At 40.8% G+C, this 24,736-nt stretch overlaps 1 protein-coding gene across 2 annotated transcripts in view; it reads right to left on the reverse strand.

Moving 5' to 3' along the window:
- Positions 1-330: 330 nt before the first annotated feature.
- LOC111870731 (sarcosine dehydrogenase, mitochondrial) overlaps positions 331-24,736 on the reverse strand; it is a 60,050-nt gene continuing 35,644 nt past the window's right edge. For both annotated transcript variants that reach the window (XM_023863239.2, XM_023863238.2), the window contains exons 10-17: positions 22,025-22,166; positions 17,685-17,882; positions 15,761-16,009; positions 14,268-14,416; positions 12,819-13,075; positions 7,165-7,327; positions 6,961-7,068; positions 331-1,595 (exon numbers count right to left, since the gene is read on the reverse strand). In XM_023863239.2, the coding sequence (XP_023719007.1) occupies positions 1,418-1,595; positions 6,961-7,068; positions 7,165-7,327; positions 12,819-13,075; positions 14,268-14,416; positions 15,761-16,009; positions 17,685-17,882; positions 22,025-22,166 (1,444 nt within the window). In that variant the 3' untranslated portion in view covers positions 331-1,417. The remainder of the gene's footprint in view (positions 1,596-6,960; positions 7,069-7,164; positions 7,328-12,818; positions 13,076-14,267; positions 14,417-15,760; positions 16,010-17,684; positions 17,883-22,024; positions 22,167-24,736) is intronic.

Here is a 24,736-nt window from a genome sequence, read left to right on the forward strand (position 1 = left end):
GAGAAGCCCCTAAGATTGCTGGGAGGAACACGAAGGCTAACAACAACAACAAATCAACTTAGTACTTTCTGATGTTCTAATTTTTATTTTCATACAATATGTGGACCCAACCTGAAATATAAATTTAAAAAACCGTTCTTTAGGGTTTTAATGGTTTATATAAATCTGTGAATGATTTTGAGGTGGTGATGGGTGATTGGTGATCATCACCTGTACTAGAATGTGTTTGATGTGAGATTCTCACAGCAGTGAATATACTGCACAAGAGATTTAAGCCAGGCTGTATGGAAGAAATTAACTGATGTTTCAGAGGAACATGATGCCTCCATCTTCAGTGTAGCCAAGCGACTAGTCTGTCAACCCTGAAGACGGAGGCAACATTAGTGTGGACTTCTATTAAACTACATGGCATTATATCTTAGGAGATAATACACTTTATGCAGTGGAACTTAATGTCTTTTTGACTGAAGTTTATGCTGACAGGATAACAAGATGTATGGTAAGCATTAGAGACAGGATGCAGTATTATACAATCAGTTGGGCTGCTGCAGGATACACAATAATGATCAGTTACAACATACTTTACAGTCCACCCAATGTTTCGTAGGGCTATGAAACTCACTCCTTCATTCAGAAGCAAAGGAAATGGCTGAAGGTACTTGGAAACAGAGTTCTGAAGAGAACGTAAGGACCCCAAGATAGAGGCAATGAATATGCCATAGCTCAGGCAATTATACCATAGATTACTCGTTGCAAGAGCCTGGGTTCAATCACAAAGCAGACAGGATCTCTTAAGTTGTCTCTTCTATTTGGAATTTGCAACAGAAGTTCTGTACACAGATCTAAGTGTACCACACGATCATCTTAATAATTTATGGGGAGAATAAAAACTGGGAAGCTCAACATCAAAACATGCACCTCAGATGCCCACTTATTTCTTTAAAGATTCCAGTCATGCAGCATTAAACATTCACATACACTCTGGTGTTGACAAAGTCAACGGGTTTTGCACCTGCACAGGCCCTGAAGGGCGGATGCAACACATGCAGGGCTGCAGGGAAAGGGTTAACTTCACAAAGCTGCTACAATTGCCAGAATATCTACTGAAATTTGCAATTTTGTTGCTACTTCTATTATATTATGAGATCTGATGGCTTCAGGGTATCTGTAATAAGCACACAAACACCCAACAGCCCACCTGCACAGACACAACCATCATCCACCTGTGTGCGCACAGAGACACGCACAAAAATATACAGGCTATCATAGTCATCAAAATAACTGTAGTTCTTCTTCTGTTGGTGCTGGTGTCCAGAGATGGGGACTAGCTTTATTAATTGGGCCCAACTGTCTTTTAACTTAACACACGAAGATGGATAATGTCCAGAAACACAATAACTGTATGATTATTTGGGCCTTACTGTCTGCTTAGTAGTGGTTCTTCATATATCCCTAGCAGACGTTTCCCATTTGGATCGAATGGGCTCTTACAATAAGCGATGGCTTCATGGCGCTTCCCCATCACCTCCACTTGGTAACAGCCATTCTCAAGATAGTCAAAAGTTACAGGATAACCATCTGGGTGCTTCACATAGCTGCATATATCAACAGAAAATATAAAGGTTAAAGTGAAATTGCAAATATTTTAAAGATTGCATCCTGTTGCATATATACAATGAACATATATAATTTTTACCATCAATGCAACATTACTTTATTATTTATTCATATAGCATGCACTACATGTTTCGACCTAAAGCTTTACAGAAATCTCTACCAGCCACTACACTGCCCCACCATTATACACATCCCACCCACTTCACCCCCTTAATATTTTCCCTTCCCCTGAACACCCCATCCCTCCATTACCATTACCCTTATTCTGGGACAAGCAAGAACCCTTAAATGAAACAGCTTACTGTAGTATGAACCATGGAGAACAATGAACCCCATAATATTGTAACGTGTCGGCAATACAGAAGAGTAACTTCTATGGAGACGCTAGAAGAGACCGTTGCATAGGAAGTAACAATAGCGGCACTGTAATCCCAACAGTGAGCCGTTGTGTAGAGAACATTGAATCTCCACGGTTACGACGAATACGCGAAGCGTTCCCACAGAGACAACGCAATAACAATGGGTCATTGCGTAGGGAACGCGGAACCGACAGAGCAACGTTTCCACAGCGACAACAGCGGGGTTTAATGCATTCGCACGACAGTCAGTCTTCATCGAGCCATCTAAGGAGTCAGTCGCTATCCAGCCTTCAAAGTAGAGTGTCGTGGAACATCCGTCGCAGAAGACAGTTGAGGTGCCACAGTGAATAGTAGTTGTACTCGAGATTGTGTAAGCGGAAGAACAATAAAGGTTCTACTTAATTGGAGGCCTACGTGAATCTATTTGTAGTGTGACACACAAAACACGCTACAATATAAACAGCACACATTAACCGTAAGTAGCAAATAAATATTATAAAGGAATTAATATTCAAAAACCTATTATAAATGTAAAATCCAACACATCACTATTAATAAAAAAGTAATGCTAACCCTGTAACAGGCCATGAGGGCCCATAGGGTTGTGAGACATTGAGGGTCCCACATCATCTAGACAATTGGCTCAAAGATGGCGGTAAGGTTGTCAGCCTTACTACTGCAGTAACAAACATGAAGCTACTCGCAGCTTATAACATCCTGAAAGATCATTTTTATATATCAAATTGTGATTTAAGATCACCTAATTATTAAATTAGGCTTAACCTATTGTTACGTATATGACTTTAGCACATGTAATATTTTTATTCTTATTTTACTGTATTTTAACAAAAGTATAATCTAAGTTTTGTCTATTTTGTGAATTGAATAGAAAGTAACCTGTACAAACCATTTACAAAAATGGTAATGTTAGTGTTGCAGTTTGGTGATAGTACGTGAGAAATTTACAGCACCTGAAGATAACCCATTTGAGGTCGAAACATGTAGTGCATGCTATATAAATAAGTAATAAAGTATTGTTGCACTGACAATAAAAATTATGAAACTGTAAAAATCGATAATAAAACTGTCTTAATATAAAGATGGAAAATTTGGTTTGTAACAATTTTTAACTTCCTCATAATCAGAGACCAGTACTATGGATATAAGGGGTTAGTGTTTATCATTATAAATTATATGATTATGACTTAGTATTACATCATCAGAAGTTATACTACGTAAGTAAGTCAATAAGTACGTTACAAATGGATATAGAACTAAAACAAATAAGAGTACTGCTTTGAAAAATGCTTTTATTTCTCAACATAATCTCCCTGTACATTGAGGCACTTGTCCCATCATTTCACAAGCCCCTGAAAACCAGCAGCATAAAATTCTTTGCGCTGCTGTCAGAACCAGGTGGTGACTGGGATTACGAAGGCATACATCTCACCACATTCCAGCCTCAATGACAAACTCTAAACGCCAACTCCTGCTGTAACATCCTCAGGAAACTTTGTAAGGCCATTCAACAAAAGTGACCAGGACTCCTCACCAAAGGCGTGTTGCTCTTGCATGACAACGCGTGTGCCCATACTGCCAACAAGACAAATGAGACGCTGAAAAATTTCAAGTGGGAAGTCCTCGAGCATCCTCTGTATAGCCCCAACCTTGCTCCAAGCAACTTCCATTTGTTCGGCCTTCTTAAACATCATCTTTCGGCTGAACATTTTCCTGATGATGAAGCTGTAGAAAGGGAAGTGACCACCTGGTTCTGACAGCAGCCCAAAGAATTTTACGCTGCTGGTTTTCAGGGGCTTGTGAAACGATGGGACAAATGCCTCAATGTACAGGGAGATTATGTTGAGAAATAAAAGCATTTTTCAAATCAGTACTCTTATTTGTTTAAGTTCTATATCCATTTGTAACTTACTTATTGACTTACCCTCGTACTTTATCATGGGTTATTTCATCATCATGCATTAGTAGCATACAGGGAGGTCCTTACATTTGTTGACCAGTCCATGGTGACCAGTGCACCGCCAGCTGCTGATGCATCAACATGCCTGATAGCTGATAGTACTTGGAATTATCAACTTTGCGGACCACTAAAGAGCATTATGTTTCACGGCCAGCAGCGCAGTTCATGTATGGGAATTTGTTTATAATTTGTCAGCAGTGGGTGACAGTTATCAGCACCATTAGCCATTTGTTCTCAGTTACAATTAGTGAGCAGTGTGTTCCATCATGGTGCAGTACAGTTTCAAGCAATGTGTATTTCTGTATGACACCTACATGAAATGTGGGTCAGCTAGAAAGTGTTGACATAAATTTTGTGATGAAAGAGTTCCCAGCAGACAACCAATTCACAATGTGATGAATAAACTTAGGTCAAGGGGACTTTTAACACACTGCGGACCGGACGGGCCATATGGCCCTCTACGTTTCCAAGCGTCGTGGACTGGGCGGGCCATATGGCCCTCTACGGTCACGTTATGTTGCAAAACGCTATATATCGCTGTGTGGCTTCGTTGAATTGTAACTACTGCGTAGATGACCTCGGGAATGATTGCTGCCTTATCTAGTAACTCGACCAGAGTCATTTCCTGTCACAACCTAAACAAAATTGGCTTTGTTCTAATCCAAGCTTGCACGTATGAACCACGCAGCTACCAGTTCAACATGGCTCAGAGATGAAAGCAGTTGCGATCTCTCGGAGGACAGGAAATATTAGATATGTTCTCCGATGAGCTATCAGATTTGCCAACTGCTTCGTCTTCTGATAGCGAGGCCATTATCAGTGACAGTGACAGAAACAGTGACAGTGACAGTGACCACAGGGCTGCACAAAATGTGTCAAGTGAAAGTGAGAGGTCTGTTGAAAGTGTGAGTGTTGGGACAGCTACATGGGATAAAGTGGACAAAACCCCCACTTTGGGAAAGTTTACTGGTGATCCGGGGGTGAAGCAGATGCCATCGGACCCAACGGATGTGTCTGAAGTTACGTCACTGTTTTTTGGAGATAGTTTCTTTGACGGAAGGGGCACATTCTTCTTCAGTCCTGGAGGGATACTCGCATTGTGAATATGGTTTCCACTATTCACAATTCGAGCATGGTCGATGTTCAAAGACGACACGGGCAAGTAAAGAAGCCTCTTTGTATATCCGAGTATAATATGTTCATGAAAGGAGTTGATAGGGCCGACCAGTTCTTGGCCTATTATTCCCTTCCTAAGAAAACAGTAAAATGGATGAAGAAAGTTGCACTGTAGCTTATAAACTGTGCAATTTTCAATTCATTTACGGTTTTCAAAAAGGTGAACAGAAATTCTACTTTGAAATACAAAGCATTTCTGTTGAAACTGGCAAAAGCTTGGGCTACTGACGTCATGGTGGCGGCAGTACCTGCGTCAGACACAGACGTAGTGCAGCCAGAGCCATCTGTTCGCACCCGCCAGAGGCCTCAAGTAGACCCCCCTGGCCGACTCTCGGGTGATATGCGGAAACATATTCTCGTGAAAATTGTGAAGAGTGAATATTGCAAGAAGAAACACCCTTCTAGGCAGTGCCGTGTGTGCGCAGAGCACAAGAAGAAGAGCAGAACTGCCTACATGTGCAACTTCTGCGTAATGCCTCTTCACAAAGGGGAATGTTTCCAGAGATATCACATGTGCAAGCACTTCTAGGAGCTCTGGTAAGTGTTCTCCAAAAATTTCTGTTCATAAAATTAATTAGGAGATTTTATATTAATTTTTAAAGTGAACAGTGCACAAGTTAGGGTAGTAAGTTTAAAAACGCCGGTCCCCAGGGTGATTTAAATGTTTAAACCACTGGTCCGCAATGTGTTAAGAGACAAGAAAAAAGGACATAAGTGTCGAGCGCTTACCGAGGAAAAGTCAGATGACACAGGTGCCACACTTAAACATACACTTAGAAAATCACTGAAATGTCTACCTCAAGAGACTGGAGTGTCAAAGTCTAGTGCAAGAAGGGCAACACAATTACTGAAGCTTAGACCCTACAAAAGGACAGTAATCGATGCATTGCAGCTGCACGATCCAGCTAGCAGGATTCATTTTTGCAGTTGGTTTCTACAGTCCATCACTGAAAGTGAGATTGATCTATAATTGGAATTTTTTTTCTGATGAAGCATGGTTTCACTTGCAGGGATACATGAATATGCAAAATAATCATTACTGGAGTTATCAGAATCCACATCTAACCCATGATGTCCTGTTCCAACCATGAAAGTTGATGTCTGGTTTGCTGTAGGTGCAGGGATTGCTGGACCTGTGATTTTTAATGAAACAATTAATTACTAAAGATATGTATGGGTACTTTTTTGGCAATTTTCAACACCTCCTGTGATCTGTGTATTGTAATTACTTCATTCCAAACACTATCAGCCAAAAGGCATAGTGATTCATCAGCAATATTTGTATGTGCCTTGCAACCAGCAGTGCACTGATCACCATTAAGAGCAGAGCTATGAACCAGTCAACAAAGGTAAGAACCTCCCTGCATAATTATATTACTTTAATTTGTGTCACATTATCATCATGAGTATAAGCCACTTTATCATCAGTTATCATCTGAGTTATTAAGTAAGTGAACCAGTTCAACATCATGTGCTAAACTGTAACCAAAGACTGTTTTATTATGAAGGGTTATTTTACTGCCATAAGTCACACAATCTTTGAGTCACTTTATCATGAATTATATTATTTTCACAAGTTAGTTCACAATGGGCTGCCCCATCATTGAGTTACTTTATTATAACAAGCCACAATATATTTCCAAGTTACTTCACCATCACAAGTCATCAGTTAATTTATTATCATGGGTCTCCTTACCATGAATTGCAATACCTTCACAAGTTACCTTCAGGATAACTGGCTGATATAGATGGAATCTGAATTTTCAAAACAAAACAAAATAAAACAAACCAGCACAGTGCAATTTCAGTCAGTAATAATGTACTACTCACCCTTGTCCTATGAAGCTCCCTAAGCTGTAGGCAAACTCTCCCCTTCGAATGTAACCTACAACTTGATCATCTCTCCAAATTGCTTCAAAGCCCCAAATTGGAATGTTTCTGTAAAATTTCCAACATTATAAATCAGTAATATTATTCATAATATATGCTTGGAAATATTGAGACCTCACAAGCAGATTACAGTAACATACTTACTTCTTAAGCTGGAAGTGAAGGAGCTTCTTGGTAAGTCCTCTCTGCCTGATTACATCCAGCACTGCTTTGCCCAGGTAATCACCCGTCTCTCTACACACAAAGTCCAATCCAGCCTCGAGAGGATTGTCACAGATTTGCAGATCAAAATGCCACAAATGATAACCTGCCAAGAGAAGTTTGTGGTATTACTTCATTAACTTTAACATGCTGTTGTCTGTCAGCAGTTCCCAGGTATGGTTGAACTTTCTGGCCTCTGCCTGAATAAGCACAACAAGAATCGATTTCTGAGACAGAGGTGCATACACAGCAGATTCTGTTCCTCCCCATGGCAGGATAATCACAAACTGGGGAAGCACTTTGTACCTCTTGCATTCCCATACTTCCATCTTAGATGGAAGTGAATGTTTCAGTATCAAAGCAGAAAAACTCATGCACATACTCGATAAAGAAACAAACTCAGTCTGAATGAGATTCCATAAACTTACTATAAGACCACTAGATCCCTTGTAATTTTAATACAAATATTATCTGACTTAGGAGCCTTTGTGTCATCTACATGCAAGGTCATTCACACACAACAGAACTCCTGCCCCAGCATGAACATTCAAGACAGCCACAACCAACAAACCAAACAAAACCAAAAGCAACGTGCAACCCAGGGACACCTAAATAAAACTAATGGTAACCCACATAACCAAAATAAACAGAGATAACTACAATTGGAGGAAAGAAAACTGCATTACAGTGAGCTGCAGAATCCTTAACCATAACAACCTGTACACCTGAAGGTGGCCAGGTGGCCAGTTAGGCCGACACATATTGGGTCCAATAAAGGAAAATGAAGAAGCAAGAGTGAACAAAGTTGCACACTGACGGTATGAAAGCTCCAAAAGTCAGATCTGTACAGTGCAACAGGATGCTGAAATATAACATTATTACAAATACTAGGTGGTTCAAATATGACTGGGACTGATTTTTTCGTAAACAAGCCGCACTGCGCAGCAGCTGTGCGACCTTGAGAGAGTGAAGCCACAACCTCCACCCTCCCTCATGTTAGGGTTAGAACCTGTTCAGTCCTGTCTGGAAGTTGCTAGAATGATGAGTGAACAGAAGGTACCGCAGAGCGTGGAACAATGCATTGTGATCAAATTCCTCATTGGAGAAAACGTCCCGTCCGCTGAAATTCACCACAGACTCCAACAACAGTATGGGGAAGAGTGTCTCTCATGGACCTGTGTGTTTGAGTGGTGTAAGTGCTTCAGAGGGGGCAGAGAGTGCGTGGAGAATGAACCGCATGATCGTCGGCCGCGAACATCCGTCACCAAGCCAAACATTGATCGTGCAGACGCACTTATTCATGAGAATAGGCACATCACTATCAAGGAACTTGGAGCAATGCTGTCCATCAGTGTTGGTAGTGTAGAAGACATCATGAAATACCATCTGCACTATCGCAAGGTGAATGCATGGTGGGTACCACGCACTTTGACGGACGTGAACAAAATGGTGCGCATGCAAGTTGCCAGTCGTCTCCTATAGCAGTTTGAAGATGAAGGTGATGCATTTTTGAAGTCTATAGTGACCACCGATGAAATGTGGGTGCACTACTTCATTCCCAAGTCCCAGCAATCATCATGCGAGTTGCAGCATACCAGTTCTCCCAAACCCAAGAGAGCGCGGAGGAGCTGTTTGGCAGGAAAAGAGATGGCAATGTTCTTCTAGGACTGGCAGGGGGTTATCCATGTAGACTTTCTGACAGATGCCAGAACAATTTCCGGAGAGTTTCCATTGTTGTTTTGGCCGTATGGGGGCATGCATTGTCTTAAAGGAAGGCTACCCGCTTTCCACCTCTCTTCCTCTTGGATCGGATCTTTTCCTTCACGTCTGTTGCCAGGAGGTCTGAGTAATAAGCTGCATTAGCTTATTACTCAGACCTCCTGGCAACAGACGTGAAGGAAAAGATCCGATCCAAGAGGAAGAGAGGTGGAAAGCGGGTAGCCTTCCTTTAAGACAATGCATGCCCCCATACGGCCAAAACAACAATGGAAACTCTCCGGAAATTGAAATTGAACCTTCTGACACATCTGCCGTACAGTCCCGATTTGGGACTAAGTGATTTCTACATGTTCGGAAGGCTCATATCAGACATGCAAGGCATGCGGTTTGTGGACGACGCCGTCATCCAGAATGTTTGGGAGTGGATATGGCACCAAACACAAAACTTTTTTGAAAAGGGCATCAGGATGCTTCCAGAACGTTGGAAAAAATGTGTTGACTCCGGAAGGGAGTACATTGAAGACTGACATGTGCAAGTAAGTGTTTGGAAATTTTGGTTAAAAAAAAAAATCAGTCCCAGTCATATTTGAACCACCTTGTATTATCATTTCTGAAATACATATCGTAGGCTATTTTTAACACTTTGCGAACCGCACACGCATTAATATGTTTTTTGCTTTTATATGTGGCGGACTGGTCAGGTATTAATACGTTTTAGAACATAATAAGTTGCAACACACTATACATAGCTCTGGCGCCACCTTCATTACACGCAACCACCTGCAGATGCGTGATAAGACCCTGGAATGTTTAGTTAGCAGTCAGTAACTTGACCTCGCTGTTTACTTAACCGACTATAATGGAAAATGCTTTGCCTTATTCAAGCTGTGTGTATCAGCTAGTAGCTAGTGGGGAGAATGGATCAAGGACAAATTCTCCTCCTATGACCTAGCTGACCTGCCTTGTGAGACGCATAGTAATGGATTGTCATTCAGACAGCGACAGTGACGGGGGACAACAAAGAATTGTGGCCAGATAGTAAAAGTGACAGTAGCTCCGACGATAATGCGGTTAATAACATTGCGGGGACAGCAAAAAAATCTAAAAAAAAATCTCAACCCTGATTCAAAATTGAAATACAAAGCATTTCTGATTAATGTGGAAAAGGCCTGTGCTACAGTCCAGATGGTGGCGGCAGAACCAGGGTCACACAAAGACTTAGTATGACTGGGCCCATCAACTCCCACCCCACAAAGGCTTCATGTGGATCCCCCAGGGTGACTCTCAAGTGATATATGGAAAAATACCCTTGTGAAAATTGTGAAGAGTGAACATGCCAAAGGGAAAAATCCTTCTAGGCAATGCCGTGTTTGCACAGTTCACAAAAAAAAGGAGTACGTCTACATTTGCAAGTTCTGTGTAATGCCACTTCACAAAGGGGAATGTTTCCATGAAATATCACACTCTCAAGAACTTCTAGGAGCATTGGTAAGTGTTCCCCAAAAAATTTAGTTCAAAAAATTAATTAGGAGATTTTATATTAATTTTTAAAGTGAACAGTGCACAAGTTAGGGTAGTATGTTTAAAAATGCCGGTCCCCAGGGTGATTTAAATATTTCAATCACCGGTCCAGGAAGTGTTAAGTTGGTATGCATACTGATGTTCTCCTTGATGCTAAAACATGGCTTAACAATACCAGCAAACATATTTTTGGAGAAAGATACTGCATACAATAGAAGCGATACCAGTAAATATAATTTTGGGATATCTGAAAGGGCTGAAATAGGTTATAAATGTTTGGCAATTATATTCAGGTTTCTTTTCGATTTAATGTATGAAAATAATTGTCTTCGACTTTTAGCAAGGATTCACAAATTTCCTCCACATATTTTACATCAGTGTACAATCATAATTACACTTCATCTACCACTGGGATGGGTGTGCATCACTGTTAAGTTAGAAACTTGCTAGATTCTATCTTCAACATACATAAGGCATTCACATATGTTCACGAGAGGTTTGTACAGTAGATGGACTTCAGTTTGGAATTAATAAACTAACCAATTTTTGCATATTTTCCATATAACGAGGACTAGTCTGTTGACAGTTCTGGTTTTGTCAAGTGAGAAACTGGCAGTTGTGGCTGGGGACAGTTTGGGAACCCAGAGGAAGGGGAATGTCCGCTGTTTGAAGCCGCTACCAAGCAACGGCTAGTGAAGACTGAGAAGGCTTTATGTGTGCTGTAGTTACAGTGAACTTGGAGTTTGTGACTCATTGAGACTCTCACAGTCATTTGTAGTAATGAATGTTAAGTGTCCCATAAATCCAAGATACCACTCCAAACCCCATCTCCAGTCGCTTCATCACGTGACAATACAGACTCCAAAACATCATCTAAGATAACATTAGGATAATGGATAATATTCAAAAAGCCAATTTTTGAATTAAGTTTGGAGTTAGGCTTCAAAGAGATTGCTTGCATCTTTCATACATCATACATCATCACCATCATCAAGTGGCCCAGTTATACCACAAGGCACCGGGTTCCCATTCCATCACATTCTACAACTAGCAGGGCTATGGTGGAGGTTTTCTAACCAGCTTCCACGCTAGATGCTCTCTCACATCACAAGCTGGTCAGTTCTGTTTGGGGCATTTGCATCAAGACTGCCACAGCTGAAGTGATCAGCTCACTGTTAGTCAATTGGTACAGAATTTCTGTCAACAGATGACATCAGCCGTGACATACTAAAGCCCTGAAGAAAGAACCCTACTGAGGAGGTGCCTCCGTGTCTTTTTAGCTGAGGACAAAAACAGATCCAGCGACTGAGATTTGTTCATTCTAAAGGATATTTAATAGATGTATGAAGGTGTCTTTTGAAATGTGGTGTTGGAGAAGGATGGAGAAGATCAGTTGGACCGATTATGTGAGAAATGAAGAAGTGTTAATTAGAGTCAGTGAGCAGAGGAATATCCTACACGAAATAAGAAAATGGAAGGCTAATTGGATTGGTCATGTTTTACGCAGAAACTGCCTTCTAAAAGAAGTTATCGAAGGAAAGACAGAGGGGCGGATAGAAGTGACAAGAAGACGAGGAAGAAGACGTAAGAAGATGCTGGATGACCTTGGGGACAGAAGAGGATACTGTCATTTGAAGGAGAAAGCTCTAGATCGCATTAAATGGAGGAAGTGTTTTGGAAGAGACTGTGGACCTGTCGTCTTGACAGATTACTGATGAATGAATGAAGGTGTCACTTAATTGACACATTACACTTTTGCACTGCATGTAAGCAACATGGACTTACTAAATGTAACATTGAGAAACTGTAATTTTGTCTATGGTTCCGTATGGATGTGAAACTTGGTCTCTGACATTAAGGGAGCAACACAGAATGGGGGTGTCTGAGAATATGGTACTGAGGAGAATATTTGGGTCTAAGAAAGATGAAATGCCAGGAGGCTCAAGAGAACTGCATAATGAGGAGCTTCATAACCTGAATCTGTACAATTAGAATGATCAAGCCTAGGAGGATGAGAGGGGCATGGTATGTAGCATGAATGGGGCCAACAGGAATGCATACAGGATTTTGGTGGCAAAAGCCAGAAGGAAAGAGCACACTAGGAAGACCTAGACATAGGTGGATGGATAGTATTAAAATGGATCTTAGAGAGATAGGATGGGATGATATGGACTGGATTGATCTGGCTCAGGATAGGACCAGTGGAAGGCTCTTGTGAACGTGGTTATGAACCTTCAGGTTCCATAAAATGCTTGGAAACTGTTGAGTGACTGCACAACTGGTGGCTTTTCAAGAAGGGCTCAGCTCCATAGAGTTAGCTTTAATACTGCCATGTACTGAAACAGTTTATGCTCTACCTTTTTCACTGCTCAGAGAAGAAAGAGCTCTGTATCCAGCATGCCTCAGCCCATGTTTCACCCCTTGTGCCCACAGTGCTTTGTATACTGGCAGACACGAGTCCCATGGAATGTGCAGCTCCCAACCCATTTCACCAACAAAACTGATTCGTATGGCTCGGCACAGATGGCCAGCTGCCTTTACTAACTTTGTTGTTGCATACGGAAATGTCTCATTATCTAGCTCCACATCCAACAATGGCTGAAGCAGAGCTCGGCTGAAACAACGGTTTTCTAGTTTTACTTGAAGTAGTCAGTGGCAGCAGAAGCACAAAATTCTTGGAGAAGCTGGAATTCAAAATTTGTTAATAGAGCTACAAATGAATTGTACAATGGTCTGGCCATGTAAAATGAATTCAAAGAACAAGGACACCACGAACGCCATTACAATTACAATTTAATGTGAAGTATGTAGGGGAAAGCACAGAATAAGATGGTTTACCCAGATAATGGGAGATACCAAAAAAAAAAAAAAAGAAGCGGCAAGAAATTTAAAACGAAAAATGGCATGAAGAAATGCGAGATTGGAGATTTTCCATCCACTGACCCATGAAGAAAAAGGAAGAGCCACTGTCAACATCAACTGTTTAATTTTTATTTGAAGAGTACAGTCCACTGACTCATAGAGTGCCAGAAGTTTCAAAGCAGAATATTACCTCCATATTCAGGGTAGAAGAATAAGCCAAGCAAGACAGAAGAGATCAACTTTATTTCTTCCATTTTACAAAATTTAATTCATGCCCCTCCCCCATACGTTTTATGTATCAAACATTATGGTCCCCTTAGTTATGACCAATGGTTTGAATGAGCCTGCATCTTCCAAAACTTGAGGACAGAAGACGTCTTTTACACTGAAGATGGAGGTAGCAGATTACCACCACTACTTACAACCACTTATTACTACTATGGAGTCAGGAAAGCTCAATCAATAAACCAACACGCTACAGGCTGGATGGCCGGGGTTCAATTCGCAGCACGGGCAAGAGACTCTTCTCCATAATGTCCAGACCAGCTCTGGGGCCCACCCAGCATTCTATCCAGTGAGTACTGGGGGCTCTTTCCCTGGGGGTAAAGCAGCAGGGGTGTGAAGCCAACCACTCACCTCCAATTATTTCACAGAGCGAGAATAGTGAAGCTATACTTCTACTCTGCCATATGCCTTCACGGCATGGAGCTTAAGTAATTAAGCACAGGGATAACTTTACCTTTTACGTATTTTGTTGCTGCTGCCGCTGCTGATATTGCTAAGGGCCACATAGCTCAGTCAGTATAGTGACCATGCTATGAACTGAATGACCAGAAAACTGGGGTTCAGTTCCTGGCAGGGGTCAGAAATATTTCTACATTCCATGGTTACAGCAACTACTGGTGTAATAAGGGAAAACTGTTGTTGCAAACAGCAGAAATTACCTGTTTGGTCCCTGCACTGACAACACACCCACTCTTTCAGAGACATCAGTAAAGTCAACATTACACTTCTTTTCATTCAGCACAGATTTAATATGGGCCCAGGTGTGGTATGAGGACCCACCAGCTGTCGTCATGTAGAAACCATGTCCCTGAAGAAACAAAGTTATCACTAATTAGTAAGAAGTATTACAGACATAAATGAGTGGACGCACATACCAGAAGATCAGCCAACCCCACCGTTTTACCAACCTAACAAAAACAGCTTTCCTTCCTCAGACTGTGAATTGTTACATGCACAGAATGATCCATTTGAGATGTCAGAAAAGTAAACTGTTGCATATAAGAGGTGAATGTATGTAGCTCTGAGCAGTTTATTTGAATATGAGCAGGAAGGATGTCCATGTAGGATGAATGGAGAGTTTACTGGTGGTTCAATAGTGTGGCTGCATGGCGGCGCTAATGCATGAGAGACAAACATGGGGGTCACACTGCAACAACGAACACAATGCGTTTTACAAAGACTTAGAGAGTTTTTTGACACCAGTACACTTGTCACCATGCCCCTACACATTGGGACACATAGTACAAAACATTCCTGGAAAATGGTCTGACTGTGCCTCACACAGGCAGAAAAATGTGTGACAGGAACAGGGAGGAAGACATTCGGCAAGCCATGATTCAGAGTCCATGGAAGTCGCTGCACCACTTATCAGCTGAGAAAAACGTTCCATACACTATGTGTCAGAGGACTGTCCAACAGTCCCTCCATGTTTCTATATGGCATAATAAAGTGGATTCTTATCTGCAACATTTTTGTTTCTTTTTGTGACATCTCAACTGGATCACCATGTAAATTAAAATGATGTCAGTCAATGTTTATTCTAGCTGCATCAAAAAGCTTTCCATCTCACAAACAGAACTCGAGATCTCTTGCTTCCCATGGACCAACCTTCCCATGTCAAGCATGAAGGCCAAGGTCATCCGTTAACTCATTAGATACTTCCTCATGGGTGACATGCCTATAAAGGTATTTGTAAAGTTCTTACAAGGGTCCATTTCAGTTCAGTGCAGCACAGAGCAGAAAAGTGGAATAGAAGTCAGCAAGCTCTTCAGTGTTCAGTTAGTCAGTGAGTGAATGAGTGAGTGATCAGGCAAATCTTTGTTCAGTGTAGTGCGGAGCAGTCAGGGAGCATTAAGTGCAGCACAAGAGATGTCAAGAGAAGAGTGGGCACAGTACTGTACAGTGGGGCTGCTGTGGAATAACAAGTGAATGAATAACTGGTCTCAGGAGCATTAAGTGGTTACAGATGGTAAGAGTCTCTGCCTCCTCCTCCACCCCCCCATATTTAGGGCATCTGTGAAATGCTTCATTTCACTTCAGTGTCCTAACCAGTTGATCTCTGGAATAAAGATGCACCATGTTCTGTGTGACACAGAAACTGAATTTTTAGACTGTACCAACATGAATTTGAGGCTTCAAAATGTCAACTGACCTTGAAGATAGGATCTATCTGTCCACCAGTTCCAGTTTCTATAGTGCTGACAGTGATGTCTGCCTCAACTCCAGCTTTAGAATTCAGCAGACAGGTGTACACTGTCTTGCCAATTGGATGATGGGTATCAGCAGTGAACAGCCAGTCCGCTGCCTTCTGGGCCTCAGGGCCGCACAGGTAAAACTTTCCAAGGGATGACATGTCAAAAAGTGCAACCTGCTGACGACATGCCAGACATTCCTCGCCAATCTGGTAACAGAAAGAGGACGTTAATCATGTGTATCATTTACACAAAACATTTCTTCAAACCCATTGCAGGGAGAATGAAATATCTGTTAACAAACAATTTATTTACTCCTTAAAAAGGCCATGCCATAGCTCAGGTGGTTACTCACTGGCTTCCCACCATGGCAGCCCAGGTTCAAGCTCAGGTCAGGTCATGTGGGATTTGTGGTGGACAAAGTAGCACTGGGGCAGGTTTTATCTGAGTACTTCAGGTTCTCGCCAGTTCTCATTCCACCGACTGCTGACATTCATCATTTATCACCTGGGGCTGGTACAATGGGCTAATTAGTGGCCAATGTACAAAGTGGACTCAATCTCACCTCATGCTGGGGGGGGGGGAACAAACAAACAACCACTTCTTAAAAACATATAATGAGAAACTTTACAATCTCTGCTCTTCAACAACTGCTATTAGGCTGCAGGATTCTAAGCTCTCACAGCGGCAACTAGGAAGATTCCCATCTTCCAGGATGTGACTCTATGAAGAGTAGACACCAACATTTTGAAGGAGCCTACTGTCTGCATCTTCAGGGCAGATGAGAGAGATGTTTTTACTCGGAAGATGCAGACAGTAGGTTCTTCTGGAATGTGATGCCACATAGTTTGGTATGCAGATACCAAAATTTCAGAGGAAACTTCAGCCTCCATCTTCAAGGTATAAGGGTTCTACTTTGAAGACAGAGATAATAGGTTTCTCCAAAACACTGGTGCATGTCTACCAAACTATGTGGCATCACATTCCAGGAGAATGCCATCTTAATATTCACTTCCATGAGAATACCAAATCTCATACCTTATTTAGTACTTATTTATTATACACAACATACAGCATCAAATGGTAGAACAATTAGTGAATAATGAATTAGAAAAGATGTGGTTATGATATGATTGGAGATAATAACCTCACATTTCCACAGTGGGACCACACTATATAATCTGACTTTTTTTTTATTGCTAGTGGGGTAGGACTAAGTCCCTTGTACTACAGCCACTTCTGGCCTATTGTACCAGCCCCAGATAGGTTAGGATGATCGTGGAGCAATTGGTGGAATGAAGATTGGCAGGGGAAACCGAAGTACTCAGAGAAAACCTGCCCCAGCGCCACTTTGTCCACCACAAATCCCACTTGCCCAGACCCGGGATCGAACCCGGGCTGCCACAATGGGAAGCCAGCGGCTAACCGCTTGAGCTATGGTGCAGCCATATAATCTGACTTACTGACATCAATGCTAAACAATCACAAATATGTGGTGTTGCAACCATACAGAATACTGTGACATGACGGCTGAAAGTCGGAACAGTGGAAGAAGCAGGGGTGGCCATTGCTAAGCAGTGGCACAGAAATGTTTGCAAGTTGCTACTCAGCAGTGGTGGTTGGCCATGAGGAATCTCCACTGTTGGCAGCCACTATTCAGCAATGACTAGTGACAGCAGAATAACAATAAGAGGATTTTGTGTGTAATGTAGCTGTAGAGATTTACAGAGTTCATGAATAGTAAGACTGTTTGTACTTAGGAGTTCTAGGCATCCAATAAATCCAATTATCAATCCAAACTCCATGTCTAGTCACTAACATGTGACAATACAATATGGCCACCAGGAGACTGTCACTCTGCTGTTACATACTTCAAGAGCTTACCAATTTATGATTTTCTGTGACACCAAATGTATGATCCTTTTTCAGTTGGTTTTCATATCGATGGTCAGTGTTTTGTGTGTGTCCATATGCTCCAAACCAATCATATGGAGGAACAGGAGCCGCGCCCTTGGTTGAGAACCAACCAGGTCTCTCCTTGCCTTGCCGCTCTTGGAAAATACAACCCGCATCAACCAGTTCCTATAACATCAAGTGCAGTTCAACTACTCAGACCATCATGATATCTACATATCATTAGAAACAAGAACTTCCAAGCAGACCTCATAAGACCTATTTTTTCTATTGTACGGACTTCAGTCCTACTAGTCTTATATTGTCAATGTTTAAATCATATAATGTAAGAAGATTTTATCTTCTGGGCTACAATGCCATGTAGTCTGTTCAAATTAACAGACATTGTGGAAGAACATGTCACCTCCATCTTCAGGGTTGAAGAATAAGTCAAGCCATTTGTTCTCGTCTAGGAAAACATGGGTGAAGGAGGCAAAGGTTATACTTAAAAGGCCAGTATAGCCAAAGAAGAAGAAGAAGAAGAAGAAGAAGAAGAAGTCGTTAAGCCAAGCAAGAAATTAGCATGAAAGATGGCAAGCAAGATAAATGTGTAAGGAATAAATGGTAAGATTGGTCTAACAGTGCAACCCAACCTGAACCAGGCTGACCAACCAACTCCATGGAGGAAACTGTCTCTCTAAGTCAGGGGTCGGCAAACTACGGCCCGTGGACCAACTCCAGCCCGCCGTCGCTTTTTCTGTGGCCCGCACGCTAAGAATAGATTTTACATTTCCAAACTCTTAAAAATGTCAAAGTGGGATAATATTTCATGAAACAAGATAATTATTATAATATGAGTTTAACATTTCTGCGTCTATGAAGCTTTATTTATAGGAAGAAACCTATGTTTTTTCGAACATATTGTCTATGGATGATTACGCACTCCAACGGCTGACCTTGAGTTGAGGAGTTGCGAGAATTGCCGTGTGTGGCGCTCCTATAGCTTCCCATTCGCACGTTCCTTCGTGGCCCCAGCTGTGATGACACCCAGTGTTACGAATGCCACGTGTATCGCTGTTCTGTGTTGTTTTAATACCAGTGGATATCCATCATGTCGCTGTCGAAACCACAAAAGAACAGAAAAGTGGACTTGGAATGTCGTGCTTTTAAGGCAGAGTGGAGTGAGAATTATTTTGTTACTGAATTAGATGGCAAAGCATTGTGTTTATTGTGCAGTGATACTATAACTGTACTAAAAGAGTACAATATATGTTGGCATTACCAGACTAAGCATTCGGCACAGTATTCCCAACTCACAGGGAAGGAACGATCAAAAAAATTAGAAACTTTGAAATGGAGTATTTCATTACAACGCAGTTTCTTCACGAAAATGAAAAATGAAAATAAGGCTGCAAGTAAAAAGTAAGTCTAGGAGTAGCTCATTTGTTAGCCAAGGAAGGAAAACCCTTTACTGATGGTGAGTTAATTAAATCATGTTTGATTGTAGCAGTTGAAGAAATGTGTCCAGAGAAAATGGATTTATTTAATAATATCAGCCTTTCCACGAGAACAGTTGCCAGAAGAGTTGAGGACATTGGTAACAACATCACTAACCAATTAATTAACAAGGCAAATGATTGAGTGGTTTTCCTTAGCTCTTGATGAGTCGACAGACATTACAGATACTGCTCAATTGCTGCTGTTTATTCGAGGAGTCAATGCTGACTTTGAAGTGACTGAAGAATTAACTTCTATGAATAGTCTGCGTGGAACAACTACAGGTGAAGACATTTTCAAGGAAGTTGAGGAAATGTTAACGAAGTACAATCTGAAGTGGAATCAGCTAAAATGTGTGACAACTGATGGTGGTAAAAATATGTCTGGAACAGGTAAAGGCTTAGTTGGAAGCATTTACACAGCTTGTGAAAATGCAAGGTGTACAAGGCCTATGGTTATTCATTGTATCATTCACCAGCATATACTTTGTGGCAAATATCTTAATCTGTCGTGTGTTTTAGAACCAGTTGTGTCAACGGTGAACTTCATTCGTTCTCGTGGGCTGAACCATCGTCAGTTCCGTGATTTTCTGTCAGAAGTGGAAGCCGAATATCCTGACTTACCCTACCACACAGCAGTTCGATGGCTCAGCAGTGGTAAAGTTTTATTAAGATTTTTTGAACTCAGAGCAGAGATTGAAATTTTTCTCAATGAGAAAAAACGCCCTCAACCACTATTATCGAACACTGAATGGCTTTGGAAATTAGCTTTTGCTGCTGATATCATGGGATTTCTTAATGGATTCAACTTGAAGCTAAAACAGTGCTAATATGTGAAACTTATACTGCGGTAAAATCATTTCGACGACAACTGGCTTTGATTGAGTCACAAATCATGTCAAGCTGTTTCGTGCATTTCCCATGCTGTCAAACATTAAAACAAGAAGTGGATTCCCCATTCCCGCATGAATTTGCATGTGATATATTTTCTGAGCTCAAAAAACAGCTCCAGCAACGTTTTTCGGATCTTGATGCAAGTGCAGAAGACATTTCCAGATTTGAAAATCCATTTAACTGTACAATTGAGGAACTTCCACCTAACCTTCAATTGGAAGTGATTAATCTGCAGTGTGATAACATGCTAAAAGGCAAATTCCAAGAGAACAATCTAACAGAATTCTATAAGTGTCTTCCAAGTGATGAATATGGTGAATTAAGATCATATGCTCGAGGTTTGATCTCTGTATTTGGTAGTACCTACCTATTTGAAAAGACATTTTCAAAGATGAAATATGTAAAATCTCAATACAGGTCAGCATTAACAGACGAACATTTGCAATCAATTATGATGATAGGGAGTACTAACTTTGAGCCCCAATTTGAAGAAATGTTATCTCAAAAAAAAAAATTTCATTCATCCCATTAGTAGCCTAAAGCTGTGTTTCAAACAATGATTGTAGTTCCTTTTGTATTTTTATTATGTTACATTTTCACCAGTAAATTTGTGAAAACTTGTTTTTTAACCTGTTATTTTAACTGTACCGACCTTTAAAGATCCTTGAGTTTGCCTCTTGGCCCTCAGAGTGTAATGTATTTTATATTTGGCCCTTTACGAAAAATCTTTGCTGACCCCTGCTCTAAGTGATGATTTTTATTCCTGTTTCTGTAGACAAATGTATAATGAATTGCCTGCCGGTTCAGTGCCGCCCCTGTCCCTCCTGATCTGCACTCCCACTGTATCTAACTCATACTCTGCTAATTCCCTTGCAGCTGTTATTGACAAACCAGCCCCACAGAGGTTTGCAAATTTCAAGTTCCAAATATGAAGTCCACTTTCTATTGATTACAAATTACTCAGAACAAACTGTCCACTGCTTAGGCCCTCAGTAATATTCTGAAATTTTATGATGAGGAGTACTTAGTTTCTGCCCAGTCTGCAAACTGAAGGACCACCCCACATTGGCTGTCTGCTACTGCTTATGCAGCTACCCTCCACTTCTGGGATGGCTGTGGACCAGATGGAGAAGGTTTGACTTCCAGTAGGGGTAATATGTTCCACAGCGTCCAGACTGGGGGGCCCACCCAGCCTCAAATCCAATGGGTACTGGGGGGTTCTTTTCCCACAGGCAAAGCTGACTATTCATCTCCATCTAGTGCCAAGAATGATGGAGCTACACCTCCACTCTACCACACATCTGCATGGTGTGGTGTTTAATTAACTGATCATAGGGACAGCTTTACCTTTACCCCCATACCTGCAGGCAGTCTTCCCATCTACAGAATGAGACTGAGCCATGCTGTGGTGACAAGAGACCCATCTTATATAATTACAAATACCACACTGACACAGAAGTAACTGGATGGAAACCAATAATGAGCTCCGCTAGGGCTTCTGCCCTACCTCATACAAAATGTTTACAATGCCAACCCATGGCAGTATGTTGTAGAAGATTATGTTCCATTCTGATGTATTTCCAGGAACACTGGTTTTCTTCTTGGGAGGGGTGTTCAGGGACTCTACTGACTTTGTTGAAGATGGTGCTAAAACACTTCTGAACATTCAGGGGAGAACAATCACATCTTCGGTTTTAATGCTCAGAAAACTTCCTTACTTCTTTTCAATTTATATATTTGCAGCCCCCTCAAATATCTGAGTTGGGTGGGGGGGGAATATACAGATGCATGGTTTGCCCCACCTACCCTGACGGTGACCACAGACATTTCTAGACACCTTGCAAACTCTAAATATATGGTTACCATGGAAACTTCAATTTATGATGGTTTCAATAAAAAATAGAAAAAGATTAAAAACGTGTAATGAAAGTATAAACATACCTGATGGAATGGTCCCTTCTGAAAATTCCTTCCAGCCAAACGTTCGTCATTAGGGAAGACAATGTAGTAGTTTCTCACGTAACTCTCTTGACTTCTTGACTTTACCCAATTGTAATCCTCAATTTGCTGTGGGTCAAATCGTCTGCAAGAAGAATCCTTGTGTACTGGATCTGACACAGCAGAATCAGGGGAATGTAGTATGAGGGCAGCTTCTGGGCAGAATGAACTAACTAAACGAGTTATATGGAGCAAATACAAGCTTTCAGGTTTCAGAAGTGGTGAGCATTTGGATTAAGTTCCTCCGTGTAGTCTTGCAGGATAGAAACAATTCAGACACATGCCATGTTACCATTTTCATGGTAAAAGTGAGTGTGGTTAAGTTACAGACGGGTTGCAAGGAAGTGGTCATTCACATTCATGGAAGGGGTGTGAAATCTTTTCTAATAATTTTATTTCCTTCCTGTGATGATATTTATTGTGGACCTGAAAAGGGCATTTTTCTTTGCACTACCTGTTCACCATTCCTACTGGCCAAGACCAGGTTCTGAATCACCAACTTCCTTAAAACTCGCCTACATGACCCAGAACATTGGCATAAACCTACAAGACTACATGAGGTCACAACCCAGAAAAGCATGGACTCCATGACCACAGCTGTGAATATATCAAAACTTGTCCCCTCAGTCTCTCTTTCTTCTCTCAATATGAGAGATGGAGTTTTACACCCATACAAAAGATCAGGTAAAATACAGTTTACATCCAGGTATAACAAAAGACTCCTTCCACAGCTGATGCAGTTTTTCTGCATGCCCAAGAGTATTTGTAAGCTTTTGGATCTGATAATGTCAGCTGGTTGGTTTCTATTGCTGCACTTCAACGACTAAGTCATGTGTGCTTTTAACCTCAAATCACTGGAATATTTGTAACTCATTTTCTATTAGGACACCACTTGGGCCAGTTATGTTATCCAATTGTCCAGTGTTACTTCTGCTGTGTTAAGTGAATTCAAGTTGTTTCCAGTCTTCCATCTGTGAGCAGACTGTCTAGTAAATGTGGAAGCCTCAATGTCTCACAACCTTACGGGCCTCCACGGCCTGTTACAGGGATAGTTTTACCTTTATACCTTTGCTTTGTCTGCCAGATGCCTCCACAGCTGCGTGACCACAGTGACATCTAGAAGCAGAGTTGGGAACTTTGTGAGTGACCAAAACTGGTGTCTAATTTTGCCCTCACTCATCTCTTATCACTTTGCAAACCGGCATTTTTATACCTACTACCCTAACTTGTGCACTGTTCACTTTAAAATTAATATAAAGTCTCCTAATTAATTTTATGAATTAAAATTTTTTGAGAACACTTACCAATGCTTCTAGAAGTGCTTGGGGGTGTGATATTTCTCGAAACATTCCCCTCTGTGAAGTGGCATTACACAAAACTTGCAAATGTAGGCAGTCCTACTCCTTTTCTTGTGAACTGCACAAACACGGCATTACCTAGAAGTCTGCTTCCCCTTGAAATGTTCACTCTTCACAACTTTCGCGAGGGTATGTTTCCGCATATCACCCGAGAGTCACCCAGGGGGTCAAAATGAGGCCTGAGTGGGGTGGGAGTAGATGGCCCCGGTCTGCCGCCACTGTGTGGTCTGTAGCCCAGGCTTTTCATTTCATTTCATTTCATTTATTTACATGTCAAAAATCCTTTACAAGGTCGTAAGACTCAGGATATAGACAATAGTCCAATATAACAATTAAATATAATAATTACAAAAAATATAATACATGTTAAAATATTTATGCAAACACAATTTTAAAATTATAAAACTTGTAATTTAACTTTTCACCAATTAAGTATTTAATCCCAATAAAATCAATTATCAATCTTCTTAACCGTGTAATCAAAAATTTCATCAATACCATAAAATGAATGTAAATGGAGAAATTGTAATAGTTCTTTCTTGAATCGATTTTTGTTTTTGGATAACTGTTTTATTTTGCGTGGAAGACTATTATAAATTTTGATTCCAAAATACTGTGGACCTTTCTGAAATGCTGTTAGATTTGATGAGGGGAGATGCAAATTTGAACTATTTCTTGTTGCAGTTGTATATATATCTGAATTTTCTACAAATAAATCCATATTATTAACTACAAACATCATCAAAGAATATATATATTGAGAGGGCAGTGGTAATATTTTCAATTGTCTAAAGATTTTTTTACATGAATCTCTGTTTCCAGCTCCCACCATTATTCGAACAGCTCTCTTCTGCAATTTAAAAACGCACATACTGAGAGTTCTATTTCCCCAAAAAATCAAACCGTAAGACATCACTGAGTGGAAAAAGGCGTAATACACCATTTTAAGGGCATCAATATTTAAATACTGTTTGGTTTTCCTAATTATATAACAGGCTTTATTTAATTTACCTATAATTGAATCTATATGCCCTTTCCAAGATATTGTGTTATCCAGTGTCATACCCAAGAATTTTACCTCATTTGACTCTAATAGAATTTTGTTTCCATATTCAATATTTAATTTTTTGGTAAAATTATGTTTAGCTGAGAAATTTACACAGCAAGTCTTGCCTAAATTTAATGAAAGCATATTTGAATTAAACCATTCATTCATCGATCTAAACACTGTAGTAAGTTTTTTTTCCAGCTGCATAAAATTTAATTCATTTACTATTACACTTGTATCATCGGCAAA

Source organism: Cryptotermes secundus, unplaced genomic scaffold (genome assembly GCF_002891405.2).
Source record: "Cryptotermes secundus unplaced genomic scaffold, Csec_1.0 scaffold204, whole genome shotgun sequence".
Lineage (NCBI taxonomy): Eukaryota > Metazoa > Arthropoda > Insecta > Blattodea > Kalotermitidae > Cryptotermes > Cryptotermes secundus.